This window comes from Globicephala melas, chromosome 7 (assembly GCF_963455315.2).
Source record: "Globicephala melas chromosome 7, mGloMel1.2, whole genome shotgun sequence".
Lineage (NCBI taxonomy): Eukaryota > Metazoa > Chordata > Mammalia > Artiodactyla > Delphinidae > Globicephala > Globicephala melas.
This window is the reverse complement of record NC_083320.1, coordinates 32,976,300-33,000,308: the sequence shown is the minus strand read 5'-3', so window position 1 is coordinate 33,000,308 and position 24,009 is coordinate 32,976,300. Positions and strand designations below refer to the sequence as shown.

The 24,009-nt window shown below is 37.4% G+C and overlaps 1 protein-coding gene across 2 annotated transcripts in view; it reads left to right on the top strand.

The window, feature by feature from the left end:
• BMPR2 (bone morphogenetic protein receptor type 2) overlaps positions 1 to 24,009 on the top strand; it is a 201,305-nt gene that overhangs the window by 165,683 nt on the left and 11,613 nt on the right. For both annotated transcript variants that reach the window (XM_030854423.2, XM_060302041.1), the window contains 4 exons: positions 92 to 252; positions 1,262 to 1,409; positions 5,772 to 5,908; positions 21,921 to 22,093. In XM_030854423.2, the coding sequence (XP_030710283.1) occupies positions 92 to 252; positions 1,262 to 1,409; positions 5,772 to 5,908; positions 21,921 to 22,093 (619 nt within the window). The remainder of the gene's footprint in view (positions 1 to 91; positions 253 to 1,261; positions 1,410 to 5,771; positions 5,909 to 21,920; positions 22,094 to 24,009) is intronic.

The window sequence follows — 24,009 nt, the reverse complement described above, 5'->3', positions numbered from 1 at the left end:
ATACTTATATAGCCCCTATTACCTTCATGCTCATTTCATGTCCAGTAGTGCTATTTAAGCATTAATAAATGTTTGAAAATTATTCAAACAGATCACTATAAACCTGCAATTTCCCATCGAGATTTAAATAGCAGAAATGTTCTGGTGAAAAATGATGGAACCTGTGTTATTAGTGACTTTGGGTTGTCCATGAAGCTGACTGGAAATAGACTGGTGCGCCCAGGGGAGGAAGATAATGCAGCCATAAGTGAGGTGAGTGTATACAAAAGGTATCACACTGACATATTTTCAAAACATAATAAATTGCATTTAAAAATCCACTAACTACTCAGGACAGTTATCCTTATCCAAGTGTAGCATATTAGGAATTACAAAATTAAGATATACAGAAGACATTGCATGAAGTTCATCAATTCATTGTGGAAATCACTGCCATTCCAACTCATTTTTGTCAATATTAGTAGGAATGCTATTGAATAGGATGAATATATCACAGTTTAATTATTTAAAAAGGTTATTTTTTTTTGAAAGAAAAAATTGCTAAGTTGAATTTTATTAAAATTAAAAACTTCTGCTCTGCAAAAGACAGTGTTAAGAGAATGAAAAAAACAAGCCATAGACTGGGAGAAAATATTTGAAAAACACATATCTGACAAAGGACTTGTATCCAGAATATGAAAGATCTCTTAAAACTTAACAGTAAAGAAGACAAACAAGCCAATTAAAAAATAGAAGATCTGAACAGACACCTTACTGGAGAAGATATACAGATGGCAAATAAGCATATAAAAGTTACTCAACATCATTCCTCATTAGAGAACTGCAAATCCAAACAAGATTCCATTACATTCAAATGGTTAAAAAAAAAACAAAACAATAATATCAAATGCTGGTGAAGATGTGGAGCAACAGCAACTCATTCATTGTTGGTGGGAATGCAAAAGGGTATAGCCACTTTGGAAGACATAGTCTTCCAGCAATTTACCCAATTGAGCTGACAACTTATAGTCACACAGAAACCTGTACGTAAACATTTTAGCAGCTTTATCCATAATAGCCAAAAACTGAGAGCAACCAAGATGTCCTAAAATGGGTATTTTATTTATTAAAAATTTGGTATAGAAAGGCTCAGTGACATGCTTAGGTTCAAATAACATTGACATATTATTGACCTGAAATTTATGTATTACTTCTGGTCTAATGTATGCCCTTCAGAATATGCTACATTCTTTTTCTGAAATACATCACTCTAATTTATCAGGTTGGCACAATCAGATATATGGCACCAGAAGTTCTAGAAGGAGCCGTGAACCTGAGGGACTGTGAATCAGCTTTGAAACAAGTAGATATGTATGCACTTGGACTAATTTATTGGGAGATATTTATGAGATGTACAGACCTCTTCCCAGGTAAGAGAAATGCTGTCAAAAATTGGTGTATGTTTTGAAGTGAAGCAGTTATATTTTTTTCTACCTATATTAAATAAGTCAACTTTGATGTGTTTGTACTTTCATTTAAACCTTTAGCTCATTGCCATCTAGTGTTCAGAAACATTACTAGCAGAAGGATGTGAATCAGGGAAAACTTTTTAGAAAGGACTCCAGGTTTGCATCTGAGTATAATTTAATTAATTGCTCATAATAGCTTATCTGTGTTCAGGTTGGTTTCTCATTACTTTAGCAGTCATTGTTTTCCTTACACAACCTCTGAGCATTTGAGAATCTGCACTTAACAATGTTTCCTGAATTGACCCAGTAAGGAATTAGAAGTAATGAATTATCCATTGGAACACTTTTTTCTTCCTGTCTTTTTTTCATTCTCCTTTTCTTTCTTTTCGTTTTTTTTTCTTTTTTTTTTTTTTTTTCAGTACATGGGCCTCTCACTGTTGTGGCCTCTCCCGATGTGGAGCGCAGGCTCAGCGGCCATGGCTCACAGGCCCAGCCGCTCCGTGGCACGTGGGATCTTCCCAGACAGGGGTACAAACCCCTGTCCCCTGCATCCGCAGGCGGACTCTCAACCACTGCGCCACCAGGGAAGCCCCTCCTTTTCTTCCTTTTTAAAAAACTTCTCCCTTGTCATCATTCCTTCCTGCCTACCTTCCTTCCTTTCATGAAAGAACACTCATTTAATGTGAATGCTTATTTGAGGCTTACTTGAAATAGCCAAATAATTGTATATTTTTTCTCCTTTTGTTAAGATTACATCACTGTCATTGTGATATAAAAATTTAAAGTAATTACCAATATGGGCACTGCAAAATCATTTGACATAAATGGTCTTTATCTTATAGGAATAACCACATTAAAAGCATAAGAAAAGGATATAAAGTCAGTTAAACCAGCATTGGACAAATTTATGAAATGGAACTATTTAATAAAAACAGATTAGTAGTGGGGTTGAATTTTTTTGCTTTAAAAACAGTAAGCATTTAAAAATAGTTTAATTTTAAAATATAATGAAATAAATTAATAATTATTTAGATTACCTACACATCAATTAGTTATTACTTAGAAGTATATTTTCCAGTTAATTGGAAGTACGGAGTACTCAAAGTGTTTTTCTGGAAATAGCAGTGATTGCAGTAGTATCACATATTATTGGAACCATGGAACTTTTAATTTCTATTATTGGAACTTTGGCCACATTTTAAAAAAATCCTAATCCAGAATTTCTGGGTTTTCGAAGCATGTCTGACTAAAATGATTTTTGTATCAGCTTTAGTTAGTACGTTGCTATCAGCAACATTTTTTGAACAGTTACTGATTCAAAGAATATCTGTTGCTTTTGGACTGATAAATAATAAAATGCAGTATCAGATGTTTGAAAAATAAGACAATTAAATCTTGTTTGAAGAATATTATTATAATAGAAATATAGGATGAATTGAAATAGTACTAGAAAGAATTTAAAAAGGAAAAAGAAATTGGGGGTTACTTTTAAATGTATACAGAATTTCAGTTTAGGAAGATGGAAAAAGTTCTGGAGATGGATGCACAACATTGTGAATGCACCTAGTGCCACAGAACTGTACACTCAGAAATGGTTAAAATGGTAAATTTTATGTTATGTACATTTAACCAAAATTTAAAATAAAAATAAAGGAAAAAGAAGAGAGTTGCAATAAGATACCCTGTAATCTTCGGTATGGAAATGGGGAGGAAGAGGCATGTGTGAGAGAAAATGTAGAAAAGGAAGCTGTGGTTCTGGTTAGCCATTGGAAGACAGTCTAGGGAGTTGAGAAATACTGAGAGGTCTGAGAAATAGGGTGGCAGCCAGGAGCTTAGGAAAGAGTACTGGTTTACATTGGAAAGATGAGTTAATTGTGGGGACTTTTGGTTGGGGTATTGATAGACAACTAAAAAAAATTTAATTGAAGAGCTTAAAAGAATGAAGAATTTAAGATTAAAATGATATTTGGGAATTAGCTACATAGAGATGGTAATTGAGAATTTATAAGTGGATGCAGTCCCCTAAAAGAATAAATGAAGAGAGAGAAACATTGGTGAGTAAATACTGAATATTAGGTGACCTCCCCCTCTCCCATCATAGGAAAACAAATGGACATAGAAGACAAATGGACAGAAAAATAGTGAGGAAACTGAGAAATCTTACTATCTTGGGAGTCAGTGTTAGAAAGTATTAAGAACCAATATTAGTAGAAACATGGAATTGAAAGGTCAAAAGGAAGTGGAACTGAGGAATGATCTTGGAATTTGAATAGGAGGAGGTCATTGGTATTCTTAGAGGAGTTTCTGTGGAATAGGGAAGACAGAAATATTACAGGGTGTAGGAGGAAAAGAGTGCTAAAAAAGCACAGGCAGAGGATACAGGGTACTTCTAAAATTTTTAACAGTGAAATGGGGTGTAAGTTGAAAAAAAGTTTTCCACAAACATAAGAATAAGCCTAAAGAATAGCATATATTAGTGGAAAAATTCTTATAAAATATTTTTTAAACTTCTATGATAGAACTCCAAATGCAAGACATGCTTTTATTATTATTACATTTTATTGAATGGAAGCAGTTTGTTATAAAGGCTGCCTCTCTCTGTAAAATATTAACAATATAAATGAATTAGGATCTATATTACAAAGGAAGAGCAGGAAAGAAGGAAGAAAAACAGAAGGCAAGAGAAAGAAAAAGGAGGAAGAGAACAAGCATAATTTAAGAAGGGGATTAAAATGTTCCTAACTGCTTAGAGACATAATTAACAAGAAACAGATGAGAACCATGAAGATTTAGTAGAAATTTATAATTCTTAATGTCATTCCATTTCCAAAACAAGATTGTGCATCAGTTTTATTTAGCAAGTTTTCTAATTATAATTTACACCCGATTAAAACAGATAAGTAAAATTGTATTAAATATTTATTTATTCTATTGAAGAGCATTTGAGGAAAAAATAACACTTGGAAGGTATGTATGTGTGTTGTGTATATGTCTCAGAAAGACAAAAGAGATATATTAGTAAGTATCTTACAGTTCACAGATGGTATGGGTTGAGGGTTTATCATATGAGATTTCATGAAAGAAAGTGATACACTAACTGGCAGGATGAAATACTTTAGTTTTGTCTTTCAAGTTCAGTGTTGATAGTTATTGATCAGAAATAAGTATCTGCTTAAATCTTTGTAGAATATGTGAAAATACCATTTGTATTTATAGATAGTTCAATATTCCAAAAACTTTGGGCTATGCTACATAAATTATAGAATTACTCTTTGTAAATCTTTTTTAATATTGGTGGAGGGCAAGTGTATAGATTTTTTTTTAAATATTCAAATTGAAGCATAAAACTTCAATTACATGCTTTGTAATGTACTTTCTATCTGGGTCGTTACAAATTTTGTATTGTCTCCACGTGAGTGAGATAAGGAAGGCAGACATTTCCATTTTGCTGACAGGAAAACTGAAACACAGAATAGATAAACGGCTTTTCCTAGGTAGAGATGAAGCCAAGATTAGAACCTAAATGCCTTACCTCCTTCCTGGTATTCTTTCTTCTAATTTATCTTGTCATTTTAATGGTATTGGGGGAGGGACAAGGAGACAGGAAGAGTCTATTTCTCTTGTGTTCTTTGCCAAGATTTTGACTAAACGATTGGTTTTCTAAATGTTGGTCCCAGAGGTCTTCTTTGTGGCTCAATATGTTAATTAAGTTTAATTTGACAACATTTTGTAAAAATCATGTCTTTTATCACAAGCTGCTGATTGTGCATATTGGTGATGAATAGGGTTATTAAACAGTGGTAGAATAGTTAATGATATTTTAAAATCCTTGATCTAGGTACTACTTATTAAGGGGAAAAATCAGTTTATTGACTTTTTGTCAAATGGTCATTATCATAAAAATTTTTTTGACATATGAAAAATCTGGCTAGACTATAATAGAGTCAATGATGTAATGAGACATGACTGTACCACCCACTCATTTATATTTAGTTCTGCAGACATGTTTGTTGTACTAGATCTTGGACTTTCTCCTCATATTCACCACCCTCAATCCCAGTATGGGATAAGAATTCAGTTTTAAGTGTTAAACCTCATGTATATAATAATGTCTACCCCCACCCCTAAATTCACTAATACTAGAAACCATTTAAAAATAGCTGCCCATTATTGTAACTACCATCTAATTTATAACAAACATTTAATTTATCAAACAAAGACTATTCTAAATAGAGCTTTTACTAATAGTGCATAAAACCCACAACAGGGTCTCTTTATAATTATAAATTTTACTCTTATCTTTTTTTTAAAAAAAATACACAGGTGAATCTGTACCAGAATACCAGATGGCTTTTCAGACAGAGGTTGGAAACCATCCCACTTTTGAAGATATGCAGGTTCTGGTGTCTAGGGAAAAACAGAGACCCAAGTTCCCAGAAGCTTGGAAAGAAAATAGCCTGGTAAGGAAAAACTAAATTATTGAAAAAGAGGACTTACGATGAAGATGTTCAAATGTTGCTTGAAGAAAAAATAGATTGCTAATAATGGTAATGGTTTTTAGAGTTGTCTACTGCCAGAAATACAACTTACTTGATTTGTATGCTATTATATATTTTCAAAGAGGCACTAACTGTTGTGTCTGAAGTTTGCTACATTGGGTAACAGCTAGAATAATTAACATGATAATATTTTAAATATTATTGAAATTCCATTCCATTTATCCTCTTGATAGTGGTACCAAAAATGTTAATTAGTGCAGACTTACATATTCAAGGACTAATAGAAATTTAAACTGCACCAAAAAGAAAGCAAGGTACCACATATAAATTCTGCTTATTAAAAATGCAGTTCACAACGCTGAAATATTTTCAGAGGCTCCTGCCATTTCAGTAAATTGTTGCTACAACACTAAAAACATCTTACAGACATTTGCATACAAGACATACATCCACACACTCTCACACTTTCTCATTTTTTTTAACATGAGTAGGATCATCCACTATCATTTCTGAAGCTTATTTTTTCACTTAGTTTTTCATGCCAGTACATATATAGATGTATCGCTTTCTGTCCATTTGATCAGCATTCCATTATATGTCATAATTATTGAATTGCCCTCTTATTAATGACAGTACCCTGTATTTCTTATTTTAAACAACTATTTTTTTAATTTAATTTTATTTATTTTTGTATACAACAGGTTCTTATTAGTTATCCATTTTATACATATTAGTGTATACATGTCAATCCCAATCTCCCAATTCATCACACCACCCCACTACCACCACCACCACCACTTTCCCCCCTTGATGTCCATACGTTTGTTCTCTACATCCGTCACTCAATTTCTGCCCTGCAAACCGGTTCATCCGTACCATTTTTCTAGTTTCCATATACATGCGTTAATATATGATATTTGTTTTTCTCTTTCTGACTTACTTCACTCTGTATGACAGTGTCTAGATCTATCCATGTCTCTACAAATGACCCAGTTGCGTTCCTATTTATGGCTAAGTAATATTTCATTGTATATATGTACCACATCTTCTTTATCCATTCATCTGTCAATGGGCATTTAGGTTGCTTCCACGACCTGGCTATTGTAAATAGTGCAGCAATAAACATTGGGGTGCATGCGTCTTTTTTAATTATGGTTTTCTCTAGGTATATGCCCAGTAGTGGGATTGCTGGGTCATTTGGTAATTCTATTTTTAGTTTTTTAAGGAACCTCCATACTGTTCTCCATATTGGCTGTTATCAATTTACATTCCCACCAACAGTGCAAGAGGGTTCCCTTTTCTCCACACCCTCTCCAACATTTGTTTGTAGATTTTCTGATGATGCCCATTCTAACTGGTATGAGGTGATACATCACTGTAGTTTTGATTTGCACTTCTCTAATAATTAGTGATGTTTAGCAGCTTTTCATGTGCTTCTTGGCCATCTGTATGTCTTCTTTGGAGAAATGTCTATATAGGTCTTCTGCCCATTTTTGGATTGGGTTGTTTGTTGTTTTAATATTGAGCTGCATGAGCTGTTTATATATTTGGGAGATTAATCCTTTGTTGATTCGTTTGCAAATATTTTCTCCCATTCTAAGGGTTGCCTTTTTGTCTTGTTTATGGTTTCCCTTGCTGTGCAAAAGCTTTTAAGTTTCATCAGGTCCCATTTGTTTAGTTTTGTTTTTATTTCCATTATTCTAGGAGGTGGATCAAAAAAGATCTTCCTGTGATTTATGTCAAAGAGTGTTCTTCCTATGTTTTCCTCTAAGAGTTTTATAGTGTCCAGTCTTACTTTTAGGTCTCTAATCCATTTTGAGGTTTTTTTTGTGTATGGTGTTAGGGAGTGTTCTAATTTCATTCTTTTACACGTGGCTGTCCAGTTTTTCCAGCACCACTTAATGAAGAGACTGTCCTTTCTCCATTGTATATCCTTGCCTCCTTTGTCATAGATTAATTGACCATAGGTGCGTGGGTTTATCTCTGGGCTTTCTATCCTGTTTCATTGCTCTGTATTTCTGTTTTTCTGCCAGTACCATATTGTCTTGATTACTGTAGCTTTGTAGTATATTCTGAAGTTAGGGAGTCTAATTCCTCCAGCTCCATTTTTTTCTCCTCAAGACTGTTTTGGCTGTTTGGGGTCTTTTGTGTCTCCATGCAAATTTTAAGATTTTTTGTTCTAGTTCTGTTAAAAATGCCATTGGTAATTTGATGGCTTTTTCATTGAATCTGTAGATTCCTTTGGGTAGTATAGTCATTTTCACAATAGAGATTCTTCCAATCCAAGAGGATGGTATATCTCGCCATTTGTTGTTATCATCTTTAATTTCTTTCAACAGTGTCTTTTTTTTTTTTTTTTTTTTTTTTTTTTTTGCTGTACGTGGGCCTCTCACTGTTGTGGCCTCTCCTGTTGTGGAGCACAGGCTCCGGACTCGCAGCCTCAGCGGCCATGGCTCACGGGCCCAGCCGCTCCGCAGCATGTGGGATCATCCCAGACCAGGGCACGAACCCGTGTCCCCTGCATCGGCAGGCAGACTCTCAACCACTGCGCCACCAGGGAAGCCCTCAACAATGTCTTATAGTTTTCTGCATACAGGTCTTTTGTCTCCCTGGGTAGGTTTTTTCCTAGGTATTTTATTCTTTTTGTTGCCGTGGTAAATGGGAGTGTTTCCTTAATTTCTCTTTCACATTTTTCATCATTAGTGTATAACAATGCAAGAGATTTCTGTTCATTAATTTTGTATCCTACAACTTTACCAAATTCATTGATTAGCTCTAGTAGTTTTCTGGTGGCATCTTTAGGATTCTCTATGTACAGTATCATGTCATCTGCAAACAGTGACAGTTTTACTTCTTCTTTTCCAATTTGTTTTCCTTTCATTTCTTTTTCTTCTCTGATTCCCGTGGCTAGGACTTCCATAACTATGTTGAATAATAGTGGTGAGAGGGGACATCCTTGTCTTCTTCCTGATGTCAGAGGAAATACTTTCAGTTTTTCACCATTGAGAATGATGTTTGCTGTGGGTTTGTCATATATGGCTTTTATTATGTTGAGGTAGGTTCCCTCTATGCCCACTTTCTGGAGAGTTTTTATCATAAATGATGTTGAATTTTGTCAAAAGATTTTTCTACATCTATTGAGATGATTATACGGTTTTTATTCTTCAATTTGTTAATATGGTGTATCACATCGACTGATGTATCAATTTGTTAATATGGTGTATCACAGTGTATCACATTGACTGATTTGCATATATTGAACAATCCTCGCATCCCTGGGATAAATCCCACTTGATCATGGTGTATGATCCTTTTAATGTGGTGTTGGATTCTGTTTGCTAGTATTTTGTTGAGGATTTTTGCATTTATATTCATCAGTGATATTGCTCTATAATTTTCTTTTTTGTAGTATTTTGTCTGGTTTTGGTATCAGGGTGATGGTGGCCTCATAGATTGAGTTTGGGAGTGTTCCTTCCTGTGCAGTTTTTTGGAAGAGTTTATGAAGGATGGGTGTTAGCTCGTCTCTAAATGTTTGATAGAATTCACCTGTGAAGCCATCTTGTCCTGGGCTTTTGTTTGTTGGAAGATTTTAAATCACAGTTTCAATTTCATTACTTGTGATTGGTCTGTTTATATTTTCTATTTCTTCCTCATCCAGTGTTGGAAGGTTATACCTTTCTAAGGATTTGTCCATTTCTTCCAGGTTGTCCATTTTATTGGCATAGAGTTGCTTATAGTAGTCTCCTCGGATGCTTTGTATTTCTGCGGTGTCTGTTGTAACTTTTCCTTTTTCATTTCTAGTTTTAAGTCCTCTCCCTCTTTTTCTTGCTGAGTCTGGCTAATGGTTTATCAATTTTGTTTATCTTCTCAAAGAACTAGCCTTTAGTTTTATTGATCTTTGCTATTGTTTTGTTTGTTTCTATTTCATTTATTTCTGCTCAGATCGTTATGATTTCTTTCCTTCTGCTAACTTTGGGTTTTGTTTGTTCTTTCTCTAGTTCCTTTAGATGTAAGGTTAGATTGTTTATTTGAGATTTTTCTTGTTTCTTGAGGTAGGCTTGTATAGCTATAAACTTCCCTCTTAGAAGTGCTTTTGCTGCATCCCATAGGTTTTGGATCATCATGTTTTCATTGTCATTTGTCCCCAGGTATTTTTTAATTCCTCTTTGATTTCTTCAGTGATCTCGTGGTTATTTAGTATCATATTGTTTAGCCTCCATGTGTTTGTGTTTTTACGTTTTTTTTTCAGTTGAATTCATTTCTAATCTCATAGCATTGTGGTCAGAAAAGATGCTTGATATGATTTCAATTTTCTTAAACTTACTGAGGCTTGATTTGTGACCCAAGATGTGATCTATCCTGGAGAATGTTCCATGCGCACTTGAGAAGAGAGTGTAATCTACTGTTTTTGGATGGAATGTCCTATAATTATCAATTAAATCGACCTGGTCTATTGTGTCATTTAAAGCTTCTGTTCCCTTATTTATTTTCGTTTTGGATGATCTGTCCATTGGTATAAGTGAGGTATTAAAGTCCCCCACTATTATTGTGTTACCGTCGATTTCCTCTTTTATAGCTGTTGACATTTGCCTTATGTGTTAAGGTGCTCATATGTTGGGTGCATATATATTTATATTTGTTATATCTTCTTCCTGGATTGATCCCTTGATCATTATGTAGTGTCTTTCCTTGTCTCTTGTAACATTCTTTATTCTAAAGTCTATTTTATCTGATATTAGTATTGCTACTCCAGCTTTCTTTTGATTTCCATTTGCATGGATTATCTTTTTTGATCCCCTCACTTTCAGTCTGAATGTGTCCCTAAGTGTGAAGTGGGTCTCTTGTAGACAGCATATATATGGGTCTTGTTTTTGTATCCATTCAGCAAGCCTGTGTCTTTTGGTTGGAGCATTTAATCCATTCACGTTTAAGGTAATTATCGATATGTATGTTCCTATTACCATTTTCTTAATTGTTTTGGGTTTGTTTTTGGAGGTCCTTTTCTTCTCTTGTGCGTCCCACTTAGAGAAGGTCTTTTAGCATTTGTTGTAGAGCTGGTTTGGTGGTGCTGCTTTCTCTTAGCTTTTGCTTGTGTGTAAAGCTTTTGATTTCTCCATCGTATCTGAATGAGATCCTTGCCGGGTAGAGTAATCTTGTTTGTAGGGTCTTCCCTTTCATCACTTTAAGTATATCATGCCACTCCTTTCTGGCTTGTAGAGTTTCTGCTGAGAAATTAGCTGTTAACCTTATGGGAGCTAGCTCCCTTGTATATTATTTGTCATTTTTCCCTTGCTGCTTTCAATAATTTTTCTTTGTATTTAATTTTTGCCAATTTTATTACTATGTGTCTCAGCATGTTTTTCCTTGGGTTTATCCTGTATGGCACTCTCCTGGACTTGGGTGGCTATTTCCTTTCCCATGTTGGGGAAGTTTTCAACTCTAATCTCTTCAGATACTCTCTCGGGTGCTTTCTCTCTCTCTTCTCCTTCTGGGACCCATATAATGCGAATGTTGGTGCATTTAATGTTGTCCCAGAGGTCTCTTAGGCTGTCTTCATTTCTTTTCATTCTTTTTCTTTATTCTGTTCCGCAGCAGTTTATTCCACCATTCTGTCTTTCAGGTCACTTATCCGTTCTTCTGCCTCAGTTATTCTGCTCTTGATTCCTTCTAGTGTATTTTTCATTTTAGTTATTGTATTGTTCATCTCTGTTTGTTTGTTCTTTAATTTTTCTATGGCTTTATTAAACCTTTCTTGCATCTTCTCTGTTTTTGCCTCCATTGTTTTTCCGAGGTCCTGGATCAACTTTACTATCATTATTCTGAATTCTTTTTCTGGAACGTTGCCTATCTGCACTTCATTTAGGTTTTTTTCTGGGGTTTTATGTTGTTCCTTCATCTGGTACATAGCCCTCTGCCTTTTCATCTTGTCTGTCTTTCTGTGAATGTGGTTTTTGTTCCACTGGCTGCAGGATTGTAGTTCTTCTGGCTTGTGCTGTCTGCCCTCTGGTGGATGAGGCTACTTAAGAGGCTTATGCAAGTTTCCTGATGGGAGGGACTGGTGGTGGGTAGAGATGGCTGTTGCTCTGGTGGGCAGAGCTCAGTATAACTTTAATCTGCTTGACTGCTGATGGGTGGGGCTGGGTTCCCTCTCTGTTGGTTGTTTGGCCTGAGGCAACGCAACACTGGAGCCTACCCGGGCTCTTTGGTGGGGCTAATGGCGGACTTGGGAGGGCTTACACCAAGCAGTACTTCACACAACTTCTGCTGCCAGTTTCCTTGTCTGCACAGTGAACCACAGCCACCCCCCACCTCTGCAGGAGACCCTCCAACACTAGCAGGTAGGTGTGGTTCAGTCTCCCCTGGGGTCACTGCTCCTTCCCCTGAGTCCCGATGCGCACACTACTTTGTGTGTGCCCTCCAAGAGTGGAGTCTCTGTTTCCTGCAGTTCTGTCGAAGTCCTGCAATCAAATCCCTGTAGCCTTCAAAGTCTGATTCTCTAGGAATTCCTCCTTCTGTTGCCGGAACCCCAGGTTGGAAAGCCTGACAGGGGGCTCAGGACTTTCACTCCAGTGGGTGGACTTCTGTGGTATAAGTGTTCTCCCGTCTGTGAGTCAGCCACCCATCAGCTATGGGATTTGATTTTACTGTGATTGCACCCCTCATACTGTCTCATTGTGGCTTCTCCTTTGTCTTTGGCTGTGGGGTATCTTTTGTGGTGAGTTCCAGTGTCTTCCTGTCAATGATTGTCCAGCAGCTAGTTGTGATTCTGGTGTTCTCGCAAGAGGGAGTGAGAGCACGTCCTTCTACTCCACCATCTTGGTTCCAATCTCTACAAGTAATTTCTTGATTATAGTTAAAGAACAAAAATGAGAAAGTTTTCATTAAGCAATATACATCATTTTACTACATATTTTCACATTTTAATTGTAGGTTGTCTTGATAGGATTAGTATATTTTCATTCTGGATCCAGGGGTCGTGGCATGTTGGACAAAAGCTAGAGAGATTTTATATGTTTCCAGGTAGATTTAGATTGAGTATTTTTTCCATTGGTCATCTTTGTTAGTAGATTACCTACAAGGTGGGCTTCTGCTTCAAATGAGATTGAAATCTTCAGGTATGAGACAGTTGAAGACCTATTCCCAAGCTCATATGCTCAAGATTGCCACCAATCTGTAGTCCCTGCTGTGGGAACTGGGACAGATTTTTAAGAGGTCCCTGACGTTAGGTGAGAGGCTGAATCCTTTATCAGGATTCATTAGATGTGCCAGCCTCATAGTACAGTACACTTCAAAGAAAAGTCTCATTGTGAAATTTTATCTAGTAAAATACAACTTCATCTGCCTTAAATTGTTTTATTTCATCAGTGAAATTGGACTCCTTTTTCTGAAGTATCTCTTAGCAATCCTACCGTTGCAGGATATGCATATTTTTCTGAAAACTTTTTACTTTCAATTTAGATGAGGTTGCTGAGTAAGAAATAAGTAGTATTTGGTTCACTTCCAATTAATCCATTTAAAATCTAATGTGCTACAGTCAATAGAACTGTTGCTTCTATGCAATGAGAATCCAGTACTAGAGTTAGATAGCAAATACATAGTTTTATAAAATGAGAAATACACCCCCCCCCTTTTTTTTTTTTTTTGCGGTACACGGGCCTCTCACTGTTGTGGCCTCTCCCGTTGCGGAGCACAGGCTCCGGTCGTGCAGGCTCAGCGGCCTTGGCTCACAGGCCTAGCCACTGTGCGGTATGTGGGATCTTCACAGGCCGGGGCACAAACCTGTGTCCCCTGCATCAGCAGGCAAACTCTCAACCACTGCGCCACCAGGGAAGCCCTGTAGTTACTTAAAAAAAATTTTTTTTTATTAATTGATTTGTTTTATTTATTTATTTATTTTGGCTGCGCTGCGTCTTCATTGCTGTGCATGGGCTTTTCTCTAGTTGCGGCGAGCAGGGGCTACTCTTCATTGTGGTGCTCGTGCTTCTCATTGTGGTGACTTCTCTTGTTGTTGAGTGTGGGCTCTAGATGCGTGGGCTTCAGTAGTTCTGGCACGTGGGCTTAAGTAGTTTTGGCTCATGGGCTCTAGAGCGCAGGCTCAGTAGTTGTGGTGCCTGGACTTCGTTGCTACATGGCATGTGGGATCTTCCCTGACCAGGGATTGAGCCCGTGTCCCCTCCATTGGCAGGTGGATTCTTAACCACTGCGCCACCAGGGAAGTCCCCTATATAGTTACTTTACCAGTGTTCTTTAGTTCTTTATATGGCTTCAAGTTATTGTCTAGTGTCCTTTCACTTGAGCCTGAATGACTCCCTTTAGCATTTCTTTCTTTCTTTTTTTAAAAATTTTTTTATTTTTGGCTGCATTGTGTGTTCATTGCTGTGTGCAGGCTTTCTCTAGTTTCAGCGAGCAGGGGCTACTCTTCCTTGCACAGGCTTCTCATCACAGTGGCTTCTCTTGTTGCGGAGCACAGGCTGTAGGTGAGTTGGCTTCAGTAGTTGTAGCATGCAGGCTCAGTAGTTGTGGCACCCGGGCTTAGTTGCTACATGGCATGTGGGATCTTCCCAGACCAGGGCTCAAACCCTTGTCCCCTGCATTGGCAGGCGGATTCTAATTTCTCTTTCACTATTGAAGGATAGTTTTCCCTGATATAGAATTCTTGGGAATTCTACAGAAAACACTTGTTTTCTTTCAGCACTTTAAACAATGTCATACCATTGCCTTCTGACTTCCATGGTTTCTAATGAGAGATTAACTGTTACCTTTTTTGAGGATCCCTTATACATTTCAAGTTGCTTCTCTTGCTGCTTCATGAGTCTCTCTTTATTTTTGGCTTTTTATAATTTGATTATAATGTGTCTCAGTATGGAACTCCGCTTTGAGTTCCTTGAGTTTCTTGGATGTGTAGACTCATTTCTTTTATTAAATTTGGGAAGTTATTGACGATTATTTCTTCAAATATTCTTTCTCCAATTTCTCTTCTTCTGGGGCTCTCATAATGTGTATTTTGGTGCGATTAACGGTGCCTCACAAGTTTTATAGGCTGTGTTCATTTTCTTCATTCTTTTTCTGTTTCTGCTTCTCAGATTGCATAATTTTTGTATCCTATCTTGAAGTTTAGTAATTCTTTTTTCTCTCTGCTCAGATCTGCTGTAAACCACTCTGGTGAATTTTGCATTTCCGTTTTTGTACTTTTGAGCTCACAAGTGTCTTTTTAATTCCTTTTTATAATTTCTATCTCTTTATTGCTCTTCTCCATTTGTTGAGACATTGTTTTCCTGGTTTCCTATAATTCTTTGTCCACGGTTTCCTTAGTTCTTTGAGCATATTTAAAGTCTTTGCTAGTAACTCCAATGTCTGTATTTCCTGAGGACAGTTTCTGTTCATTTCTTCTGTCCTGTGAATGGGGCATACTTTCTTGTTTCTTCCCATGCTTTGTAATTTTTTGTTTAAAATTGTATGTTTTGGATATCATTATGGTCAAAAAGGAAACAAAAGAAAAATATTCTCCAAGTCTTTGGAGATTAGCTTTGTGTTAGGGCCCTCTGTTAACACTTATCCAGGCCTTTTACAATTCTGCCTTAGCCTTCACTTCCTGCTAGTGCTGAGCTTAAATACTTCCTACTGGCTGAGCCAGCCAGTTATGAAACCTTATAGTCTTCTCTGAGCATGCATCCTGCCCTGGACCTGTGTGTGGTTTTCTAGATTCCCCAGTATATTTGGAAGCTTTTCAATGCCCTTATTCCCCAAAGTTTCTCCACCCAGCTTTTACTCCCTGACTTTCAGCATTTTTGTTGTGTGCCTCAACTATTATATTTTGCCCCAGGCTATAGTACTTGTTCATTTGGCTTTCAGTGTTTTCAGGGAATGTTCTCCACTTAGTCATAGCTACTTCCCTGTCCTGAGAGAATTCTGAGTTAGGCAGAACAAAGATAGACCTCTTGAATCAGTCCTTCAGGGAACTCATAGACATGTCAAAACAGCATAATTCCTTTGAAACAAGATCACTCTTCTCCCTCTGGGACCAGGTACCCACCTTGGGAACATGCACAGCCGTGTTCATATCTGCCAGCACTCCACGGCAGGGGAGAGTTCTCCTCACCACAGAGTTCTCCTACCGTTTCAGTGGCCTTTCTTTTTCCAGTTATATTTTTAGTTGGTTGCTGTAATATTTGACTAACTTCCAGAGTTTCAGTAAAGTTGAGTTTGATAATATTTGCCAAGTTATTGGTGCTTCTTGGGAGGAAAGCCCCCCAAAGTTCCTTCGTCTGCCATTTTGACTGAGGTCCTCATAGAATGAACTAGGTAATATCCTCCCCTATTTGATTTTCTGGAAGACTTGTGTAGACTTGGCATTAATTTTTTCTTACATGTTTAGTAGAATTCATTCAGAAAGCCATCCAGGCCTGGTGTTTCTTGGTAGGAAAGTTTTAAAATACAAATTTACCTTCCTTAATAGATATAGGAAATATTCAGGTAATCTATCCCTTCTTGAGTAAGCTTTGGCAGTCTTATTTTTTCTTCTTTTAATTTTTTATTGGAGTATAGTTGATGGCAGTTTGTGTCTTGGAAGGAATTTCTGTTTCATCTAAATTTCATCTAAATTGTCAAGTCTGTTCTCAGTATTTGTTTGAAGACCTAACTTCCCATTGGTGACTTAATACTGTTTATTTCATTAGTCTTCTCTCAATGACTTTTCCCCTTATTCTGGCATATTCAATATTGCTTTACTCTATTTCTGGAAGTTTTATCCAACCAAATTATTGTTTTTTAGACCCTCAAAGTCCTCCTTATAGTCACCCTCTTTGAATTCTCAGTTATTTTTCTAATTTTTCCTTTTCCCAATTTCTTATTAGTAACTTCTAAGTCTTTACTTGTGTTAATGACTTACCAACTATGATTTTAACGTTGTTTGGAACTTGTAATAGATTTTCTTCAAAAAAATCAACTTGCAAATTTTGTAGCCGAACCCATTTATCCACTGGGAACTTTCCTGTACCAGCATAGGTTAGAGTCAGTCAGCATAGGATAATGTATAAATTGTGGAGCTATGCTGCCTGGCCTTTGATCTTAACTTTGCCATGTGTCCTAATTTCTCCTCTGGGCCTCTTTTCTTGCACCTGAAAAATGGAGGTGATAATAGTATTTACTTCATATAAAAATTATATGAGTTAAAACAATCTAGTACAAAGTTAGAACTCATCAATTATTTACTACTATTATTTATCAACAATGACTCTGTGTTAAAAATGGAAACTTCTGGGCTTCCTGGTGGCGCAGTGGTTGAGAGTCCACCTGCTGATGCAGGGGACACGGGTTCGTGCCCCGGTCTGGGAGGATCCCACATGCCGCGGAGCGGCTGGGCCCGTGAGCCACGGCCACTGAGCCTGCGCGTCCGGAGCCTGTGCTCCGCAACAGGAGAGGCCACAACAGTGAGAGGCCCGCGTACCACAAAAAAAAAAGGAAACTTCTTAGAGGTAGGGAGCAGTGCTTCTGTTTACCTGATCTTATTCATCATCCAACACAATGCCTTGATGACTGTCCTTTTTTGGTCTCATTTTTTTAAAAAGAATTTTATCAAATTATTTCCCAACTGTATAATGAAAAATAACAAATTTTATCCATCTTCAATGTCTCTGTTTCCTCAAGGTATAGAAAACTCAGTGTATAATTTCTAACTACTTGGATATCGGTGTTTCTGAGCTTTTCTGGGCCAGCAAGCAGTTGGTGAATGGGGCTCTGTGAAATAGATAGTGCTTTATTTTTGAAAAGGAAAGGGTCACTTTTAGTTTTGTGTGTAAAGGTGTCCAGATCTTTGCTTTAGAAAGATTTCATTGTGTATGCTTCAGTGTTGCACTTTATGTTTAGTAATTAAGAACATGGATGAAGCTGTAAATTTGTATGTGTGGGTGTGTGGTGTATATGTGCTTGAAAAAAAACAAGAGTTTCTCTGGAAGAATACTCAAGAAATGGGTGATATTTGTTGCCTGTAAAGAGGGAAAATGTGTGGTTGGTGGATAGGGATGGGAGGGAGATTGTATTCCCTTTTTGACCTTTCGAATTTAGTGACATATTATCAATACATACATTACCCATTTAAAAAAAGTCATTTAGGGGCTTCCCTGGTGGCGCAGTGGTTGAGAGTCTGCCTTCCGATGCAGGGGACACGGGTTCGTGCCCCGGCCTGGGAAGATCCCACATGCCACGGAGCGGCTAGGCCCGTGAGCCATGACCACTGGGCCTGCACATCCGGAGGCTGTGCTCCGCAACAGGAGAGGCCACAACAGTGAGAGGCCCACGTAGGGACTTCCCTTGTGGCCTAGCAGTTAAGACTCCACGCTCCCAGTGCAGGGGGCCCAGGTTCAATCCCTGGTCAGGAAACTAGATCCCACATGCTGCAACTAAGAGCCCACATGCCAGAACTAAAGATGCCTCATGCCACAACTGAAAAAGATCCCACATGCTGCAACTAAAGATCCCGCATGCCACAACGAAGATCCCGAACGAGGCAACAAAGATGCCATCCCGTGTGCTGCAACTAAGACCAGCCACGGTCAAATAAATAAATATATATTTTTTAAAAAGTTATTTTTAGCAATACAAAAAATATGCAGTGAAAACTCTTACACTCACCTCAGACATCCAAAAACCCCTCCGGAGAAGCAACCACTGTTAAATTCCTTCTGTAGACTTCCAGAAATGTCTGTTTATTACAAGACTATATGTTTTTATATCCTTTTCTAACATACTAATGGGAATTACTATACCCACTTAACCTATTTTCCTTAGCAATTGGGAACATATACATCTTCCTAATTCTTTTAATGCTGCATAGTATCCATTATACCATAAATTTTTAGCAGATTGCTGTTAGAGGACATGTAGGTAGTTTCCAGCTTTTGCAGTTATAAATGACAACTGCAGTGAACATCTTATACATGGATTTTTCTGCAAATGTAAAAGTGTAGTTGAGGAATAAATTCCTGGAAGTAGTATTGCTGGATCAAAGGATAAATACATTTGAAGTTTGTTATTGCCAGATTACCCTCCAAACTGATGGCACTCCCAATAATAATATATATTGGGAGCCTGTTTTCCCATCACTAACACTTTGTGTTACAAAATTTTATTTATCGTTGTTAATGTGGTAGGTAAAAATGGATCTTGTTTTGATTTGTAACTAGTAAATAGTAGAGCCACAATTTGAAGCCAGCATCTTAATTGAGCTGGTACTGATACTACAAAGCTGGAACTAATATTCTTAACCACTACATTGTATGTACTACCTCAACGTGGTGAATAATTGAGCATGTTGAGCATTTTAGTATATATATATATATATATTTTTTTTTTTTTTTGAGGTACGTGGGCCTCTCACTGTTGTGGCCTCTCCTGTTGCGGAGCACAGGCTCCGGACGCGCAGGCTCAGCGGCCATGGCTCACGGGCCCAGCCGCTCCGTGACCTGTGGGATCTTCCCGGACCGGGGCGCGAACCCGTGTCCCCTGCATCGGCAGGCAGACTCTCAACCACTGCGCCACCAGGGAAGCCCTAGCGTATATATTTTTTTAATTAATTAATTAATTTTATTTTTGACCATGTTGGGTCTTCGCTGCTGCACGCGGGCCCCCTTTAGTTGCGGCGAGCGGGGGCCACTCTTCGTTGCGGTGTGCGGGCCCCCCACTGCGGCGGCCTCTCCCACCGTAGAGCACGGGCTCCAGGTACGAGGGCTTCAGGAGTTGTGGCTCCCGGGCTCCAGAGTGCAGGCCCAGTAGCTGCGGCGCACGGGCCCAGCTGCTCCGCGGCACGCAGGATCCTCTCGGACCAGGGCTCGAACCTGCGTCCCCTGCATTGGCAGGTGGACTCCCAACCACTGCACCACCAGGGAAGCCCTAGCATATTTTTAAGGTATTTGCACTTCTTGTTTATGTGCACTTTGTCTATATTCCTATTATGGATTTACTATCATTTTTTTAAGTGTCTTCTTACTGGCAAGCATCATAGAAATAATTGATTCAGCCAGGAAACATCAAAAGATGATAAAACTAGTGGGTGAAAAGTTTAATGCAGGGCAGGATATTTACAGGGCTTTGAGTACTTCCCCCCCAAACGGTGATTGATTATTAAAGGGAAAATGGAACTTTACAGTGAAGAAACCTGGCAGACACCAACTCAGTCATGTGATCAAGCTTAACTTCTCTAGTAATGGGACAAATCAAAAATGTGTACCACGTGATAGAATTCAATGAGAAGAACACAGCATCTCTTCTGTGATTTTCTGCCAAAGATGCAAACTTTGATCATGAGGAAACATCAGATAAGTTGAGGAACATTTTAAAAAGTAACTGGCCTATAATCTTCAAAAATGCCAAGATCATGAAGGACAAGAAAAGTAAGTTTGAAATTATTTCAAAATAAAAAGAAAAATTCCTCTTTTCATAACTTGGGACCAGTTCGTTTTTTCAAACCAATATTAAAATCCACTAAGGTAAATGTATAACTAGTTTTTAGAGGTATATTTGTCACAAAAAGTTAGTTATAATTGATTCTTGAGTTTCTTTTATTATCTTCAAATCCAAGTCCATTTTAAATCCATTATATACAGTCTTTCCTCATTATTCATGAATTTCATATTTGGAATTCAACTGCTTGCTAAAGTGTATTTGTAGTCCTGAAATCAATACTCAGAACACTGTCCCAGTCATTTGTAGATATGTGTAGAGCAGTGAAAAACTTGAGTTCAGATGTAATGTTCCCAGCTGAAGGTCTAACAAGGCCTTCTTGCTTCATCTCTTGTACTGTAAACATGTGTCCTTTTTGCTATGTATTTAGTGCCTTATTTTTCACATTTTTGTGCATTTTGTTGGTGATTTCACAGTTTAAAATGGCCCTTAAGTGTAATGCTGAACTACTGTCTAGTGTTCCTATGCACAAGAAGGCTGTGATATTCCTTATGAAGAAGGAAAAACATGTGGTAGATGAGCTTCATTAGGGCATGAGGTATAGTGCTGTTGACCATGAGTGCAATGTTAATAAAGTGATAATATATATTTTAAAAGGTATCTTTAAGTACATAAAATCTGGTTTTTTTGGCTGCGTCGGGTCTTAGTTGCAGTATACAGGGTCTTAGTTGTGGTGTGCAGGCTTCTCTCTAGTTGTGGCGTGTGGGTTTTTTCTCTCTAGTTGTGCCACACAGGCTCCACGCCACGTGGGTTCTGTAGTTTGTGGCACTTGGGCTTTCTCATTGAGGGGTGCGAGCTCAGTAGGTGTGGCAGGTGGGCTTAGTTGCCCCGCGCCATATGGGATCTTAGTTCCCTGACCAGGGATCGAACCCGAGTGCCCTGCATTGGAAGGTGGATTCTTTACCACTGGAGCACCAGGGAAGTCCCTAAAATCTGTTTTTTAAAAGGGAGTTTATACCAACTTTCCCCAAATGGGACACTATTGTTCATTGCTTATATATATGAATGCTACAGAATGGACTGCTTTTGATACTACTAATGAAACTAGTTTTTAAATACAAAGAAAATGCCAGGCCTTTAATATTTACAGTTTGAATGAAGCACGCTTACTAGGAGAAAAGGAGAAAAAGTTCACCTAGAGATTGAAGACAGACTAGTGCCAAAATTTCATAAAACTCAGAACTCATTTTTGAAGTGGAATTAGTGGCTATCAATTGAAATAACAGTGCTGTGGATCAACAATGACATAAATGTGTGGCCTTGAAGAAACATGTAACTTACTACAACTGCTTACTATTGTGGATAATTCTTCAATGAATCCAGTTAAAGTTTGCTTACATACTTGCTCCTCACCTTTTGAGAAATATGCCCCTTTACAAATCTCTGAAGTCTAAGATATTTTATTATAGTTATATAAAATATTGGTTAAATAAAACTGATTTCTTTCACTTCATGTCACTAAAAATCTCAGTATTTTTTGATAAGGTACACTGTTTGACCACGTACTTTATTACAGGCAGTGAGGTCACTCAAGGAGACAATCGAAGACTGTTGGGACCAGGATGCAGAGGCTCGGCTTACCGCACAGTGTGCTGAGGAGAGGATGGCTGAACTTATGATGATATGGGAAAGAAACAAATCTGTGAGCCCAACAGTCAATCCAATGTCTACTGCTATGCAGAATGAGCGGTAAGACCCTGAAGGTTTGGAATCCCTCTGTCAGTATTTAAAACTGATACCAAACAGAGAACAGGAAATAAATACTATTAAACCAGACTAAAAGTGCAGTGATTAACTTGTACAATCTAATGTCATAATTTTTCTTTCAGTATTCCTGTTCTTTTACTGAAGTTTTTGTTTGGTATAAGTGCAAGGTGAAATCTGTGTTTTTGTATATCTGACGATATAGTAAAAGATCAGTCTTTCTCTGTTAATGCTGCAAGTTCCCTACAGTAATGAAGGAAAAACATTTTCATAGTTCCAAAAGTTTATAAGCACTTCTGCATACTATATTGTCTTGATTATACTTTGTTGGTATTATTTCTCTTTCCCCTGCATTTTGTTTGTTTGTTTGTTTACCTCTATGAATTTGCCTATGTATCTAACCACTACTTCACTGGAAACTAAAGTTTCCAGCCTTCCTATCCAATGTTCTTTCTTTATAGAATGCTACTACATTTACAAGAAAGCAATTTGTAAGGTCTTTTCATCCCATTATGAGCATTATTTCATGAGATAGTTCTTAGAACTATTAGAACTGTGATTTTTGGTTCTAAATAAAAGGGCTTAAAAAAATTCCTAAAACTTGGAACTTTCAGACTGTGTAATCTGTGTTTCTTTGTTCCATGTTTAGGGGATAAAGTCTTCCCCAAAATTTGTCATTTTATCTAAAATGTTATGTTAAAAGTTTTCAGAAGGGCATCCAGGAAAGAGTAACCAGAGAAAATTGAGATAAAAACAACTCAATTCTTGAATCATTTTCTTTGCTATTTTCTGTTGTTCTAATTTCTGAGAACGGTTTGTGTTATGAATTATAGGCCCAAAATTGGGTTTACACTACTTACATTTAGACTGAATTACCTTCAGCATATAAACCTTTATTCCCATTATATCAGGAAGTCAAGGAAGGTAGAGACTAGCAATTCTAAATATAAATTTCCTCATTTTACACACACCTGAAGATAGTCTTACTCTTCCATCTCCCTTTATCTCTGTATTTTCTACGTGCTTTAGTATGCTATTTGCATCTCTCTTAAGAGTCAGCTAGTTTTACTTTAAGTGTTTCTGAACTTTTCTTGACTGGTAAGAAGAAACTTTGATGCTCCTCCTTTCTTTGGCTATTTTTGCCTCCTATGTTATTCAGCTCTACCCTTTACATGCTTCTTTTCATGTCTTCTAAATAGTTTCCTCCAAATCATGGTTCATCCCACACTCATTCCACTCTAGGTTTCATTGTATTGAATCTTACCCTACATCCCTCCGTAACTTCCTTGTCTTGTGCAGTACAAAAGCTTTTTTCTTCCTCCCCTTCCTGTCATTCCCCTCATAATAACTTCATCAGTCTTTCTTCATAGCACTTCTCCTTTAGTTGCTGCTTTTCTGCTATAACACTTGTATCTATTAATGTTCCCAATGTTTATACTTGATTGTTTTAGTTAAAACTCTCCCTCACTTTTATTTTATTTTATTTTATTTCATTTCATTTCGTTTCATTTCATTTTTCCTTCCAGTTTTATTGAGGTATAATTGATATGTAGCATCATATAAGTTTAACATAAATAGCGTAATGATTTGACTCACATACATCATTAAATGATTATCACAATAAATTTAGTGAATATTCATCATCTCATATAAATACAAAATTAAGGAAATAGGGAAAAAAACAATTTTTTCCCTTTGTGATGAGATCTCTTCGGATTTACTCTCTTAACAACTTTCATACATAACATACAGCAGTGCTAATTATATTTATCATGTACATTACATCCCTAGTACTTATTTATCTTATAACTGGAAGTTTGGACCTTTTGACTGCCTTCATCCAGTTCCGCCTACCCCCACCCTTTGCCTCTAGTAGCCACAAGTCTGATCTCTTTTTCTAT